This window comes from Cervus elaphus, chromosome 2, assembly GCF_910594005.1.
Source record: "Cervus elaphus chromosome 2, mCerEla1.1, whole genome shotgun sequence".
Classification (NCBI taxonomy): Eukaryota; Metazoa; Chordata; class Mammalia; order Artiodactyla; family Cervidae; genus Cervus; species Cervus elaphus.
The window spans coordinates 18,192,534-18,206,493 of record NC_057816.1 but is presented as its reverse complement, the minus strand read 5'-3'; the positions used below and the strand labels follow the sequence as shown (position 1 = coordinate 18,206,493).

Genomic DNA, 13,960 nt, shown 5'->3' with positions numbered 1-13,960 from the left:
ATGAGCTCACGACGTACAAGGCTTACAGCAGCGGCTGGGTAGTGTGTAGTAAGCACAGTGTCACCATGGGCATTTAAAACACTTCTATACTATTGCCCACAGGTGCTAAAACACACAAAACTGAAGAGTCAAGGATGTGAATTATGTGCTGGTAGCTCTTGTAAATATTTTGATGAGAAAGGCAGGCAGATCACTTGGTTCTAAGGGTTATTTCTGTTATCCCTTAATACAGTATTTGAGTTGACTGTGTGAATAGCAATACACATGAACTACACTTCCTAATAGCTTGAATATTTCACGAATGAGACTTGACTATGTAACTCTATGATAGGAGACAATGGTATAGACCTTGCCTGTGTTAAGTGTATAATGGGAGGCAATGGTACAGACCTTGACTATGTAGGTGTATAATAGGAGACAATGTTATAAATGATCATGAGCATCTTACCAATTTTAGAGAATTTTTTTTTCTGTATTGCTTGTCAGGTCAATTAGACCTAATTTTTCTATCTTTCACTGCTATAAATAATTGAATCTGGGCTTAATATTTATTCACAGGGATAGAGAAATTAATGATTAACTTCTGGAATCACTAAAGAGATGGGGAACCATGGTGCGAATGAGAAAAAGTGGCAAAGCTCTGGAAACTAGAACCGGTTTCCCTCAGACAGGGGCCCATTCCATCTGCTAGCATGGAAAATGCCATTGTGTCTAATCATATTGCTTTCTTACAAAAGGTCAAATGTAGGGAGAACTCTTAAGAGTCTGTTTTATTCTCCCTTCTAAGCATCTTACACAATAATCTCACCTTCTGAAACTTGCCTACCCAAGTACCTTATTAGGAGAAAAGAATCAGAGGCTCCAAGTAATGAAATACAGATGATGCAAAGCCCCAATCTTTCAGAATTTTGCTCACCATTTTGACAAGCTTATTTATTTTGAAAGGTTATTTAGAGGAAGTCTGACAGGTAGCATGTAGACAGTGGCAGGAAGTGACGTCAGAAAGGAGGATTTAGGAAATTAAAAAAAAAACAACACAAGACCATGATAGGACTCTTTTATGTATAGACTGGCATGATAGAGCATTTGGTATTCGTAGAAGCAAACACTTTTTATCTCCATGTGTCCTGACCATATCACTATCTTATGGGACAGTGATCCACAGGTGTAAATGATGAGTCCTTAGGTATACTAACAGCAAAAGAAGTTTGTGGCTTGAAATATATTCTGGAAATACTATAAGTAACTAAAATACTTAAAATAACAATTAAATCTCAATTTTCTTTTTAAGACATACACTGTCAATTATGCAATTATGTGAGAAACATGGCAACTAAAATGTCTTTTTTCAGGTGGTTGCAGGTACTCGAAGCTTTAATTGTAACAGGGAGTCAATATTACTATAGTGTGCCCTTTTCCCATAGAACCACAAAAGATAATTTCAAACACCACCAATGTATTTACCACTGATTCCTCAGTGATAAGTAAATACACATTTTAAGAGGAAGGGACTCTATTTTCACGAGCATGAAGGAATTTTGGTAGTAGTTGGTATGGAAATGACAACTTCAGGAAATTAAGGACAGTGGAAGACCCAGTGGAGCTGCCACGTATGTCTGTTATCCCCTCTGAGCAGCCGTCTCCATGGGAGCGTGTGTTCAGGCTGGGAGTGTTTACTGGAAGCAGATGTCACACCTTGCTTCCGCTCTGCGTGTGGTAGCAAGTACACAGAACACGGTGGGCACGCCAGGGTCACCTGTACTGAACAGGTGACTTTCCTTCCATACGACTGGCAAAAAAGTGACAGGCCCTAATATTTTAGGACGAAGAATGATTTGTAATTTATCATTCCCAGTAGGAAAACTAGAATTTAAATAACTTGATACTGGGTTTGTTTTTTCCTTCAAAAATTTCTGGTTGATATAGAAGCATTGGAGAAGAACTTTGGCACAGGAATGCGTCTGGACCCCCATCTGGCAGCTGGGTGACTGCCAGCATTTGACCCACTGGAATGCTTCACCTTTATCCACACACCAGCTGAGAACAGGTGACCAAGTGGAGGAGATTCGTTTCTGGTCATTTCACTCCACAAAGTATGGGATGTCTAAGATGCTTTGTGGGAATCTTGAGAAGTGGCTGTATACAGAACCCCGATCTGGAGAACCCTAAGAAGCTAGCTCACTCTCCTGTAAGCTTGGGAGCCAGGAGGCGGCCCAGTGCACAGATGACTGCAGGCAGCCGACCAGCAGCAGGTCTGCACAGACCCTGCAGAGCAGGCCAAGGTCTGCTCTGACCTGGGAAAAAATTCAGCCAGGCAGCCTACTGTGAAAGATGAAAACAGGAGATATTAAACCCCTTCCCTCAAATAAAGTATCTTTTTGGTATAACAACTTATGTCATGCAAACACTCATCTTTTGGCCAGAATAGCCCCGATTACCCCCGATTACCCATCTACTTTGTTATAACTCACATTAGGTTTAGAAAGCAAACACGTACACAGGAAGTGTGTTTTAACCTGAAATAATTTTCTTGATATTTGAATTGCTTTCAGTGGGACATTTGCTTTAAACCACAAGATATCTCCATCTGGATTATCAGAATACAAAATCCCTTCTCTCCCCGCCCCCCACCCCAACCAAAACGAACAAAGGAACAAACGAACAAAACCCCAAACCCACAACTCAGCTTCAAATAAGCTTTGAAGAAATGAGACTCTAAATATTTACATATGGGTCAAGAAATAAATCACAAACTATTTACAAAAATACACAAGCTTATATGCATTAACAATTTACACCAGTTCACAAAAATATTAAAACATAAAAAAAAACACTATATAAATTAAAGTTAAGAACTCAGAAGTATGAGCTAAGACTTCCTAGGATGCTTCTCTCATGCAGGTCATGGTTGAAAAATCAGATTTTGCTATCTTGGAATCTAAACTGTAAAACAACCATTTTTATTCTTTGAACACTAACAGCACTAATCAAAAAAGGAAAAAAAGACCCTCTGTGCACACTGACATTATCTTGCACACAGTTAAAATGTACCATTCCTGACATTCCGTTAACACACAGTACTAAAAGTCACATGCCTCTAACCATTTGGAAGTAACTTTCTGACATACTTTTGCTTTCATTATTACTCCTTACACACACTGCTCAGACGATACTCTGCCAACATATTGGATGGGTGACTGACGGGGCTGGGAACAGATAAATGGACTTCGCAGGCTCCTTTTTTTAAACTAAAGGGCGGATTTCAAATTTACACTGTATACATCTATTGCTGCTTCAGGTGTGCTAATGACCTAGTCTGTCTCTGCTCATTTTAATGGTCCCTCTTCTTTACAGGATTATTCCTAGATATTTCAACCTGACCTTTTTAAAAAGATGCTTTGCCATTATAAAAATGTGCAGGCCCTGTCTTTGGGACCGTCCCAGGGACTTTCATGTTTTTAGAAGGAAACTGAAGACAGTGAGCTGTCGATAAGGCTCAGATGAAACCTACTGGAAGGAGGTGGCATCTCTGGGGCTGTCAGCAAGGTCCCTGATGAGACATCCAGGGAATATTTATTTCAATCAAACCAAGCTGTGGCATCAGAATTTTGCCAAACAAAAGGATAAAATCTGGAGACATGGCTGTGAAAACACCAACAGAATTAAAATTCTGGGTTTCACGAGTAAGGCAGCTCCGTTTCCTTGATCGTAGGCTCCACGTCAACGTGTCAAAGTGCTGACACCTGGTTACTCAATCTGCGACGTCATACACCAACAAGGTGAACTGTGCTGAGGTAAGCTGGCTCACAGTGACCTGCCACCTACCTGCGATAACTAGAAAGGGAAGGATGCAGGCGAAGTCCTTCAGTAACTGCACCCAACGTTAAGGCTGGATCTAGACTCGGTGAAACAACGCTAAATTGTGTTTCACACTTTTACCAGGAATTTGAGCCATTTTTCTGTATTCAAAATATGTACCTGATATTTCCAAACCCATAGGACATTAACAAAGTAACTGCTTTAAAGAATTAACCTTAGTTTTTATAAAATAGACTTTAGTTTCAGGAATAAACAGTGTGTGTGACCAATCCACAGATATGAACACTGGACAGACTTCAGCCACATTTTTCTAGGCTCTCAGCTCCTAAAGCCATCTGTGTCTCGGGGCCACACCAGCTCCTTTCTCTAATCTCCGGGCTGCCTGTGAGAGCTCAGACGGCTTGTCTTCCCTCAAAGCGGCCATCAGTCGCCTACTGACAAAAAGATGGTAATGGTTGGAAAAAAAAATTAGTGCTGCATGTTCACCAAAGAGGAAATTCCTGCACGGAGCTCCTGATGTGTGTGCTAAACGGAAGTATCCTATCAGGTTCCCTAGCACTGGGACTACAGACCAGGAGGGTCTGTACTGAGGCCTGAATTTCACAGACCTTTTCTATAATTTCAGGATTTCCTCCATGATCTTTATTGAATCTCTCTGATCAATTCTGGGGGAACAAAAGAACACCTAACAGAGTATTTCCACATATATTAATAAGTAGATGTGTTGCTCTTAAAACTTTATTTTCTTTTTCTAAATATAAACCCTTAAAATGCAATCACATGGTTTTGTAGATTTAAAAAAACTGGCATGAATCCTAATCTTTATACAATTTCACAGCAATAATAGCAGCATCAATTTAGCCTCTTAAAAGATTTTTCTTTGCTCTAAATAAACGTTAGTTCCAAGTTTTAAAAAGCCAGAGCAGCAACCATCCAGTAAATGGAATGGAATTCTCCTAATGTCTTCTACAAACTTGAGCATTTAAAACATGTGAATGTATAAAAATCAAGTATTATTAAGAGCTATGGAATGACATGATTATCTCAACTCGTTTTATAAATACAGGACTGCCTTCTGGTCTGGCGTTCGTGGTGGGGTGGGTTGAGAAAATGGAATGCAAACTTTCAAAAGAAAGTCCTGGGTATGGAACATGTTTGACATGTCTGCAGCGTTGCGAGGACTAAACCTGAAATGCTGGTGTGGATGGCAATTACAGTTAAGACTGCAATTGCCCAGGGACAGAGGGAAGACACAACACGGTAATTCCTCGGGACCTAAAGGGTCACTGCCCAGAATTCCAGCAGTCAAATGGGCTGTGCTACCTGTTATTGCAGGAATGCTCAGTTTACTAACAGGTAATAATAACCTGTAGCTACTGTAAGAATTCCCAGGACACCTGGTTTAGGAACAAATTAACATGTGAATTTACAATCATGTGACAGTATGTGTGTTTATCCAGGCAAACCATGCTGGTTTTCCATTGTTTTTTAAATGAGGGGGAAAAAAAGAAACTGCTTTAGGAAAACAAATGGTGTGAAATACTTCACTAGGATCACAATTTATCAAATACTATGGAGGAAAAAAAAAAAAACTGAAGACAGGCAGCAGCTTAGAACCACTGATGTCATTTTCTGGTGCTAACGAAGGTCACCGACTTCCACCTGAGAAGTTTCTTTAGTGGGATGAGCCTGTTCACTGAAGTGTGTGGAGCAACCAGGAGAAGGGCATGGTTCAGCCTGAATCAAATGGGTCTGATATTTTGTAATGACTATTAAATGCTTAAAGTCCTAATTCCTTTTTTTTTTTTTTTTTGGCTATAATTTGTTAAATGTCCAATAATAGTCTTATGTGAAGGCTCAGGGATAAGTTTCTCTCCACTCTAATTTAACACACAGCCCCTTCTAAGACAGGGGGTATGAGTTGACAAGGAAAATAGGTGACCCTCTGGGCAAGGCCGTGGCTACTGGGAAAGCAGTGGGAACAGGACAGGACAGGGCACACAAGACCTTCAGGAAGTGGGTGTCAGCTGCTCTGAAGGACGCAGCAAATGCTAGAAGGGATGAGGTCAAACTAGAATTCCATTAAAGGCAGTCCTCAGGCTCTTACAAACCAGCCCTATGTGGCAAGTACGGTCTGTAACAAATTTCTTTACTAGGTTTTCAACACAGTGCTTCACAATCGTTCAGATCTTTAAATGACAAAAATGACACAGTCTGTAGATGGAAGAGGTGGTGATGAAACTGGGGAGAGGGAAAAAAGATGGTGATTTGTTTTCTTCTTATTTTTTTAATGTTGTGGAGGGGGGCGGTTTGTAGCTTTTTTTTTTTTTGGTTACTGAAAAAAAAAAAATAGAACAGTCCACTGTCCAGCAGAGGCTGCGTCAACTCTATTGCTCCCGGGGCTCATTCTGCATGGACCTGCGTTTCAGGAGGCTGCAAGGCCAGCTCTGTGGGCAGGAAGGCGCCCTGCCCCAGAGCCGTGGCGTATGTCCTGCTCTGGGGGTGGGGGAAGCCGGGGGGCATGTACGGGCCCATTGCTGCTGCTCCGAAGCCCGCCCGCTGGTGCTGGGGCGGGGAGTGGTAGCCCTCCAGGTTATCGCACTGGGGCCCGGCAGCCCCCCGGCCCGCGCGCCTGCCGTGGGTGTGGTGGTGGTACCGCACGCCGGCGTCCCTGTCCGCGCTCTGGGGGTGGTGCAGTTTGAGGCTGTGACTCCTCTCTGGCTTAGGCGGCGGGAGCGCGGACTGCGGCAGGTGCTCCTCCTCCTGGTAGCAGTCTCTGGGGTGCTTCTCTGCGGCTGGGGTCTGCCGGGCCCGGGGCCGCTCCAGCTCCTTGGGGAGCCGCACCTCTTTGTGGCTCGGTCTTAAAGACTCCGGCCCTGACGGCACGTACTTCCCTCCAGAGTTAAGGTAGCTGACCGGCTCGGCAGGGTCTGGAAGCCCTTTGGGCCCGTAGTCTAGCGGGCCGGCTCCCTGGGGGAAAGGGGGTCCGTTCTTCGGGTCGCACAGCTGCCTATGGCTTGCTTCCTGATGCGGCCTGTGCTCGGGGAGGCTGCAGCCCGCGTCGTGCAGCTTTCGGTTCCTGACGCTGCTCTGCTTCTGGGGGAGGCACGGCTTCTCCGGCTGCCCGTTGCCGTACCCGCCCTGGTGGTGGGGCGCTCGCTCCAGCTCCGGCTCCGCGTGCTTCCGGTAGAAGCGGTCCTCCCCCTCGGGGCTCAGGGCCTTGGCCGGGTGCCGCCCCTCCTTGCCCTCGGCCACCGAGAGGAGTCCAGTTTTCCCAGGATCCGACTTGCTGCGCAGGTGGATGACATAGATGCCGCCCAGGTCGTCCGGCGCGCCGGCCGGGCTCATGTTGTCGTACTGGGACACCACGGGCCCCTTGGCCTTCTGCCGCGCGCGGCTCTCCCTGCGGATGGACTGCAGGCGGTACTTCTCCAGGTCCTCCAGGTCCCACGAGGCGTACGCGTGCTTCGCGTCGGCCACCGGGGGCATATGGACCACGCTGTGGTCATTAGCCGGGAAGTAGCTGGCCACGCTGGGCCGGGGGCGCACGGCCGCCCCCCCGGCTAACGCGTACACACTCTTGCCCTGCAGCCGCGGGGCGAGGAAGGCCAGGTCGCGGCCGGGCAGGCGGTGCAGGGGCCGCAGCTGCACCGTGCCGTAGGCATCCACGTCGCACAGGGCGCCGTCGGGGCTGTAGTAGGAACCGGCCGAGCTGGCGTAGGGGCTATACCGGTAGTGCACCCGGCCGTTCTCGAAGTAAGGCTGCAGCTGAGTGACGTGGTAGTCCGAGCGGGCCTGGGACGACTGATATGGCTTATACTGGTACAGGGGTCGTGGGCAGTAGGCGGGCTCCTCATCTGGGGGCACCTCAGTCCTGGAGATGGGGACAGAGCGGATCATGGAGGACGGAGGCGCGTGCAGAGACTGCACCCGGCGGATGGTGGGGTACGGCGGCATGTCTTCGGGGTAGCAGCCACCCCTGACAGATGAGCTCAGCGAGGACACGTACTCGGCCCGGCTGCACGGCTTCGGGTGGTGTCCAGACACGCTTCTCCCGGGGGCCACGTACGTGTTGTACCGGGGACCCATGGAGGCTGGTGGCTCCGACCTGGACGCGTACACCGGGTGCGGCTCCGCTTTACCGTGATGAGGTGGCACGCTCTGGGGGCGGAACTGGCAGTTTGGGGTCATACTGAAATGCAGACAGTTTTCCGGACCGAAGGGCTCCGTGGTGAGGTCGGGCCTGGCGAACGTGGAGTAAGCAGTCTTCAGAGAGGCGTGCTTGGCTTGTGGGACGGGGAGGGGCAAAGGCAAGGCCTCTTCCGCAGAGGCAGCGGCAACGAAGGAGTGGTACCCGGCGCTGCCCGCCCCGTCCGCGCCGCCCGAGTGGAGGGCCGCAGCCAGTCTGCTCTCCATGGTCCTGGCGGGGGGCGCCGGGGTGGGGAAGCCACAGGAGGCATGCGTGGGCACAGACTCGGCGCGCAGGTGCAGCGCAGGCGCCCTGGCGCCTTCCCGCACCTTTTCAGGAAGGACGGGCTGGGGAGCTGGAGCGGAGGCTGGGCACTGTGCAGCGGCCCCGCCATCCCCAACCAGGACAGGTGCAGGGTCACCCAGGCCCCTGAGTTCGGATGGCCTCTCTGGAGCCGGAACTGCTCCTTGAACCTGTTGAAAGATGATAGTACTGTGAGTGTTTTTTTATGCTTCCCTCTACGGAATCAAACATTACTGAATTCATAACTCACAAGCTGAGGCCATGTGGGCAGCAGCTGGAAATTTCCCAAGCTGTGCAGAGGTGCTGGACAGGGCAGAGGCCTACCTGTCCCTACAGTCAGGAAAATAAGGCAGGCCTGTGTGGCCACCTGGTGAGGCAGCCAGCCTATCTTTGCAGAGCTGTTCTCATTTAAGATGGGTTTTCAAGAGATGGGGTGGACCATGACAGATCTGATTTGCTTAAAAGACCACTAGGCTTGAAAACACATACCCGGTCTACCTGTGCAGCTCAGTCTCAACACCAAGAACACTCTGTGAAACAAGCAGTGCTGGTTCTACCTGAAGAGTGTTCTGAAGTGACACCCACCCCGCAGTGGGCAGTTTTCAGCCCCCAGGCCAGGGAGGGACAGGAAGGGACATGTCCAGGTGGCATTCAACACAGCCCCCGCCTCTCCCTCCCCCTCCAGTGGGTCTGTGGTAGCAGAGGACAAACATGGTTCTCACTGCAAGGCTGCAGACACGCTGCCCTTGAGAAACAAATGGCTGGAAATAGCATCTTCCATAGCGGACTAGAAAATGAAGTCCTTTTAGTCCAAGGCAACGACAAAAAACCTTCACAGTCTGCATATAACATTCTCGCATCAAAACAGGTGCTTGACTATTCAACAGTGTGCTAGCTAATGCTTTTTGAAAAAAACAAAAAGTTCTAAGACACTGTCATCTCTGATATTTCTAGAAAGTTGGTAAGGCATAAAGTCTTCCACATGTCCTGAGACTATAGCACTTTGGTTATGCAGACATGAAAAACTGGCAGAGATGGTTGGACAACTTGCCCAGAGTCACACTGAGTCAGTGAGGGAGCCAGGAAAACCCCACAACTCTGACAGCCAAGGGCCAGCTGGACTCGTGCACTCACAATCTCTTTATAAAAGGAGAGGGTATAGTTAAACCACAGCCACGGAGAAGCTGCTGCTTTTTCAGAGAAAAGCCAGCATCAAGGTAAGGGCGGATCCTAATCTCAACCAGGAAGTGTTTCATGGAAATCTGCCATAGGACTTAAAAAGAGATGTCAGATCTCACTCGAGGTAATGGCACACCCTGATGGAGAGTGGCACACCTTTGGAAAAACACTGCATGCCACTGACCCGCCCCACTTCTTACCTTGTGGGGATTGGTTAGTCCTATACTGGCTGTGGTCTGTACCTGCCCCAGGACCAGGGGCTGCTCTGCGGGTCTCTGGGAAGGAGGTAGGGGTAGGGGACGGCTGGCTCGTTGAGCACGCTGAAGGGTGGCGGTTACATACTCCACTGCGCTGGGCTGTTCCGCCACCTCCCAGCTGGCTTCGCTGGCGCTCGCTATGGCCACTGCTGGAGCATGCGTCACGTACGCCAGGGGGACTGTGCTGGTGTTCTCTTCAGGGGACCCGGAAGGAGGGCAGATTTTGTCCCTAGGCAAATGAGAAGGGGCGGGACTTCTGTCTGCAAGTTCTGAAGGGTGATGGGGCTTATCCACGCTTGCACCAAGGTAAGAAGGAGGCTCATCCCCACTGTAGAAATGGAGCTGATCGTGTTCCACAAAGGAGACGGTCGGCCCACTGGTCTTCACAGACTGGTCTTCAGGGAAAGTGATGAGATCATCAGACTTTGAGTCTGTCAAGGGAACGGAAGTGACTCTGGCCTTCTCTGGGTCCCCAGATAGATAGATTCGATGTGGCTGATCGCCTGGTAGGTCTGCCGGGGGGGACTGCCCCGTGGAGTCCGTGGCGCTGGAATGGGTATAGTCCCTGGCAGCTGCTGTGTCTGGCACTGGCTGGTCACCGTGCCCAGGGCCCTTGTTCTGGAGGTGGGGCTGCTCTGTTGGCCTGTCGGTTTGGAAATAGGCTTTCTCGAGAGTAACGCTAGAGTAGGGAGCAGGCGGTCTGTCCTCGGCTGCGGCCACCGCTACGTCCCCGCAGTGTGCACAGGCCGCCGGGCACGTGCCTGGCCTCTTCAGTGACTGGGTGGAGGCCTGCTGTGCAGACTCTGCTAACGCCAGTGCCAGCAGGCGTGCCACATTTTTCGGAGGCGGTGGCGGTGGGATAAGAGAGACTGAGCTTACAGGAACGGAATCCTGAGGGGGGTCATGTGTGTCTGCTCCTGGGGGGAAATTGGGAAAAAAGAAAGTGAAAAGGTAGCCTGTGTTATCCTACATGGAAAGCCAAACATTCCCCCATTTGATCACTAAAAAAAAAGTGCCTTCCGTATTTCAAAATGGCCATCCGCAATCTTCTATCCCACATGCAAACACTGCAGAAAACACATCTGGTTCAGAAGGAAAACTAAACCAGAAAGTGTTTAAGACTGCAATCTCCTCTGGGTTGCTACAGAGATGGGCGAGGCGGGGAGCCGGTCCCTCATCCGGCTCAGAAAAGACTGCTTAGCAAACAAGCTTCAAGTGCTTGCAGAATGTTATTAAGAATACTTTTTTACATTTGATGGTGTAGGCTGGCTAGTTAACGTGTAAGGCTATAATACTGATAATTTTATCAGAAGAGAAATCAGAATCAAGAGCTATGAAGCTGTGCAAAAATCATCCAGGAATTCTGACTGGACAAGAGCACTTTATCAAGACCTGAAGTAGGACAGCTGGCCCTTTGGGGGATGTTTTGGCTGACTTTAATTTAGGGCTTTGAGTCATCAGCACCACCTAGAAGAAAACATTCTCTTTGATAAAAGGCTAGCCGTGGAGTCAATTTCTCTCCTAAAAGGCACAGTTGGTGGAAGATCCCGCTTAGCTTAAAGCAAGAATGGAGGAAAACAAATGGTACCTGTCTGAGTCTGTCCAGAAGGTACAGCCTTACTCTGACTGCTTGAGGCAGGCTCCTCCTTCCCTGGTGAGTCTACGTCTGCGGCAGCCCCCTGGTCCGGGGGCTGGGCTTCACACTCACACCCTTCCTGGGCCTCTCTCTCGTTTGCTTTTCTCTTTACTACCTGGGTGGGGGATCTATTTATGACATCACTTTCTTCACCACTTTTGTTCCAGGCTACAGAAGGTGCATTTTGAGCTGCCGTGTTTGCAACGGGGCCGATGACTTCTGACACCCGGGCGGGAAGGGTCACTGAAATGGGCTCGGATATGTTCAGAGAGGGTGATTTGCTTATCTTCCGTCCAATCTTTGGAGAGAAAGCATAGACGACCTTTTCGGTGAAGGAGGATGGCTTCGATGCTTTCTCTTCAGTTGGGCTCAAGTCCAGGGTGAAGAATGGACTCAGCTTCTCCTGAAGAGGAGACACAGGTTCAGAACTTGCAGTGCTTCCTGGAGTCTGTGACTGGCTACCGCCTGTTTCCGTATCCTTCTTACAGGTACTCTGTTTATCCTTGGAGTAGCCCAAGGAGTCTAAGAAGGAAGCCCCGCTCTCCAGACATTCTGATTCGGCCTTAGGAGGACTGCACTGAAATGACATCGGATCAAAATCCAGGCTGGCTACTCCGATGTCTGGTGGGCTCAAGTCAACATCCTCAGCTGAGTGCGGAGACACAAGAGCCGGAATGTGCAGCAGCCCGACTTCCTCCTCGCTTCCGTTGTGGGGCAGGTTGTCGTAGGAGTTGCAGCGGTTCCCCAGCATCTCGCCATTAAAAGAGGCGCTCAGGGCATCACTGCTAGATCTGGGTCTTCTGGGTCGGAACAGCTTGGAGTCACCTGGCAAAAATGGGTAGCAGTGTCAGAATATGAACGTCCCAGGACACATGGTGCCCTATGAGTCAACTACTTAGTACAGCAGAGATGCACTACATACAGTAAGGAAACACAACCATCTCTTGGGGCGCACAGATGGAACCCCCAAAGCAAACACTCAATAACAGACTCACTCGATACCATCGGAGGCAGGATGCATTGGATGGTTTCCATAGGAAAAAGGACTCAGAACTCTTAGATTCTATTACCAATTGCAACATGGACTCTTGTGACTTTGGGCAAGTTTTTCATTTCTTTTTGTCTTGTTTTATCACTGACTTCACACATGACTTGTGAGGTACAACTACTCACTTTAAATGGTACTTCGGATAGGCAACAGAAAGAGGGCTTTTTTTTTTTTTTGCTTTATTCTTTTGTTTTTGTGGGGAAATATCCTCATACCCGCATTTCTACAAAATTGAACTTCTCAAAAAAAGTATTTATATTTAGTAAAGTATGATTTTATATTTAGTAATGTATCCCTTTCAGATATTTAAAAATAATTTTATTTTTTTCTTCAACAAGAACAGGCTTTAAGCTTGTCAGGCAGAGGCCTTAACAGTGGTAATAATATTACCTTATTTTATGATATTGCTAAACATCCAACTGGTAAGAGAGTCCTCTATCTCAATCTCATTATTCTGTTACAGTGATGACCCACAGTGACGAAGTACCATAAAGAGACACTGTCTTAACACAAATACATCCACTAATGTGTTGACCACTTATAAAATTAATCCCTACTCAAATTTTATTTTCACCTCACTACAAGCACTTAGCCGGTCCACTGCACTATTTTTCAGAACCACTCTCAACTGCAGTGAAATGGAAAATCCCAGAAAATCAGGACGATGGCAGACACCCCACTGACATGAAAGGCAGGGATTTGTTGAATCCCTAGTAGAGCCATGGGTCAATAGGGACCTGGCAGTTAGAAGTTTTAAATGAGGATGAGAAAGTTGACCGGGATGAGGACACCTCCGGGAAACTTCAGAAGAGCACAATTTGAAAACCAACAGATTAAGAAAAGTCTGCAGGAAATCAATGCAGCTCTCGATCATTTCTGCAACAAAGCCTTCTTCCCATTCTCACACACAATCCAGTCTTGATGTGGGGGAAGTCCTATCTGCTGCTGCCTGGTTTTGTCAAAGAAGTTCTGCCTCCTTCCAGGTCAGCACTGATGTAACCTTTGTTCATTCTGGAAGTTAGTACAGAACTGCAACTGTAACCCGACTTACGCTAAACGGAAACTTAAAAAGTTATTTTCCACATTTTTAGTTTTGTCCAAGTTGCAATTAGATCTTTTTGTACTATTAACCATAACATGTTGGTCCCCATTTTAAGCAGATTCACTTTCAGTTGCCTTCTCCTGGTAGAAAATCATCCTCAGATAATGAGGGCTATCTCTAACCAGTGATATATGAGACTTAAGGTCACGTTAAATTTGCAAGACAAAAGGTCACTGGTCTGAACATCAATACTGCTTAATTTTATACTCTGTGACAAGCACTGTGCTCTCATTTTGAAATATAAAGAAATACTCTTAACACCATCTTTTACTGGGCATTAACAAACATAAATGGTTAACTTAAAACACTTTACCTACTTTTATGTAAACTGAATCACAATCATGTCAAAAGTGAAGAAATTAAGGACTAGTACCCAGTCATGTCCGACTCTTTGCGACCCCGTGGACTGTAGCCTACCAGGCTCCTC

The 13,960-nt window shown here is 47.8% G+C and overlaps 1 protein-coding gene across 6 annotated transcripts in view; it reads right to left on the bottom strand.

The window, feature by feature from the left end:
- Window positions 1-2,505: 2,505 nt before the first annotated feature.
- Window positions 2,506-13,960, bottom strand: part of ARHGAP32 (Rho GTPase activating protein 32) — a 191,650-nt gene continuing 180,195 nt past the window's right edge. For all 6 annotated transcript variants that reach the window (XM_043873299.1, XM_043873280.1, XM_043873289.1 and 3 more), the window contains 3 exons: window positions 11,336-12,208; window positions 9,691-10,664; window positions 2,506-8,481 (listed from right to left, as the gene is read on the bottom strand). In XM_043873299.1, coding sequence (XP_043729234.1) covers window positions 6,223-8,481; window positions 9,691-10,664; window positions 11,336-12,208 — 4,106 coding nt within the window. In that variant the 3' untranslated portion in view covers window positions 2,506-6,222. The remainder of the gene's footprint in view (window positions 8,482-9,690; window positions 10,665-11,335; window positions 12,209-13,960) is intronic.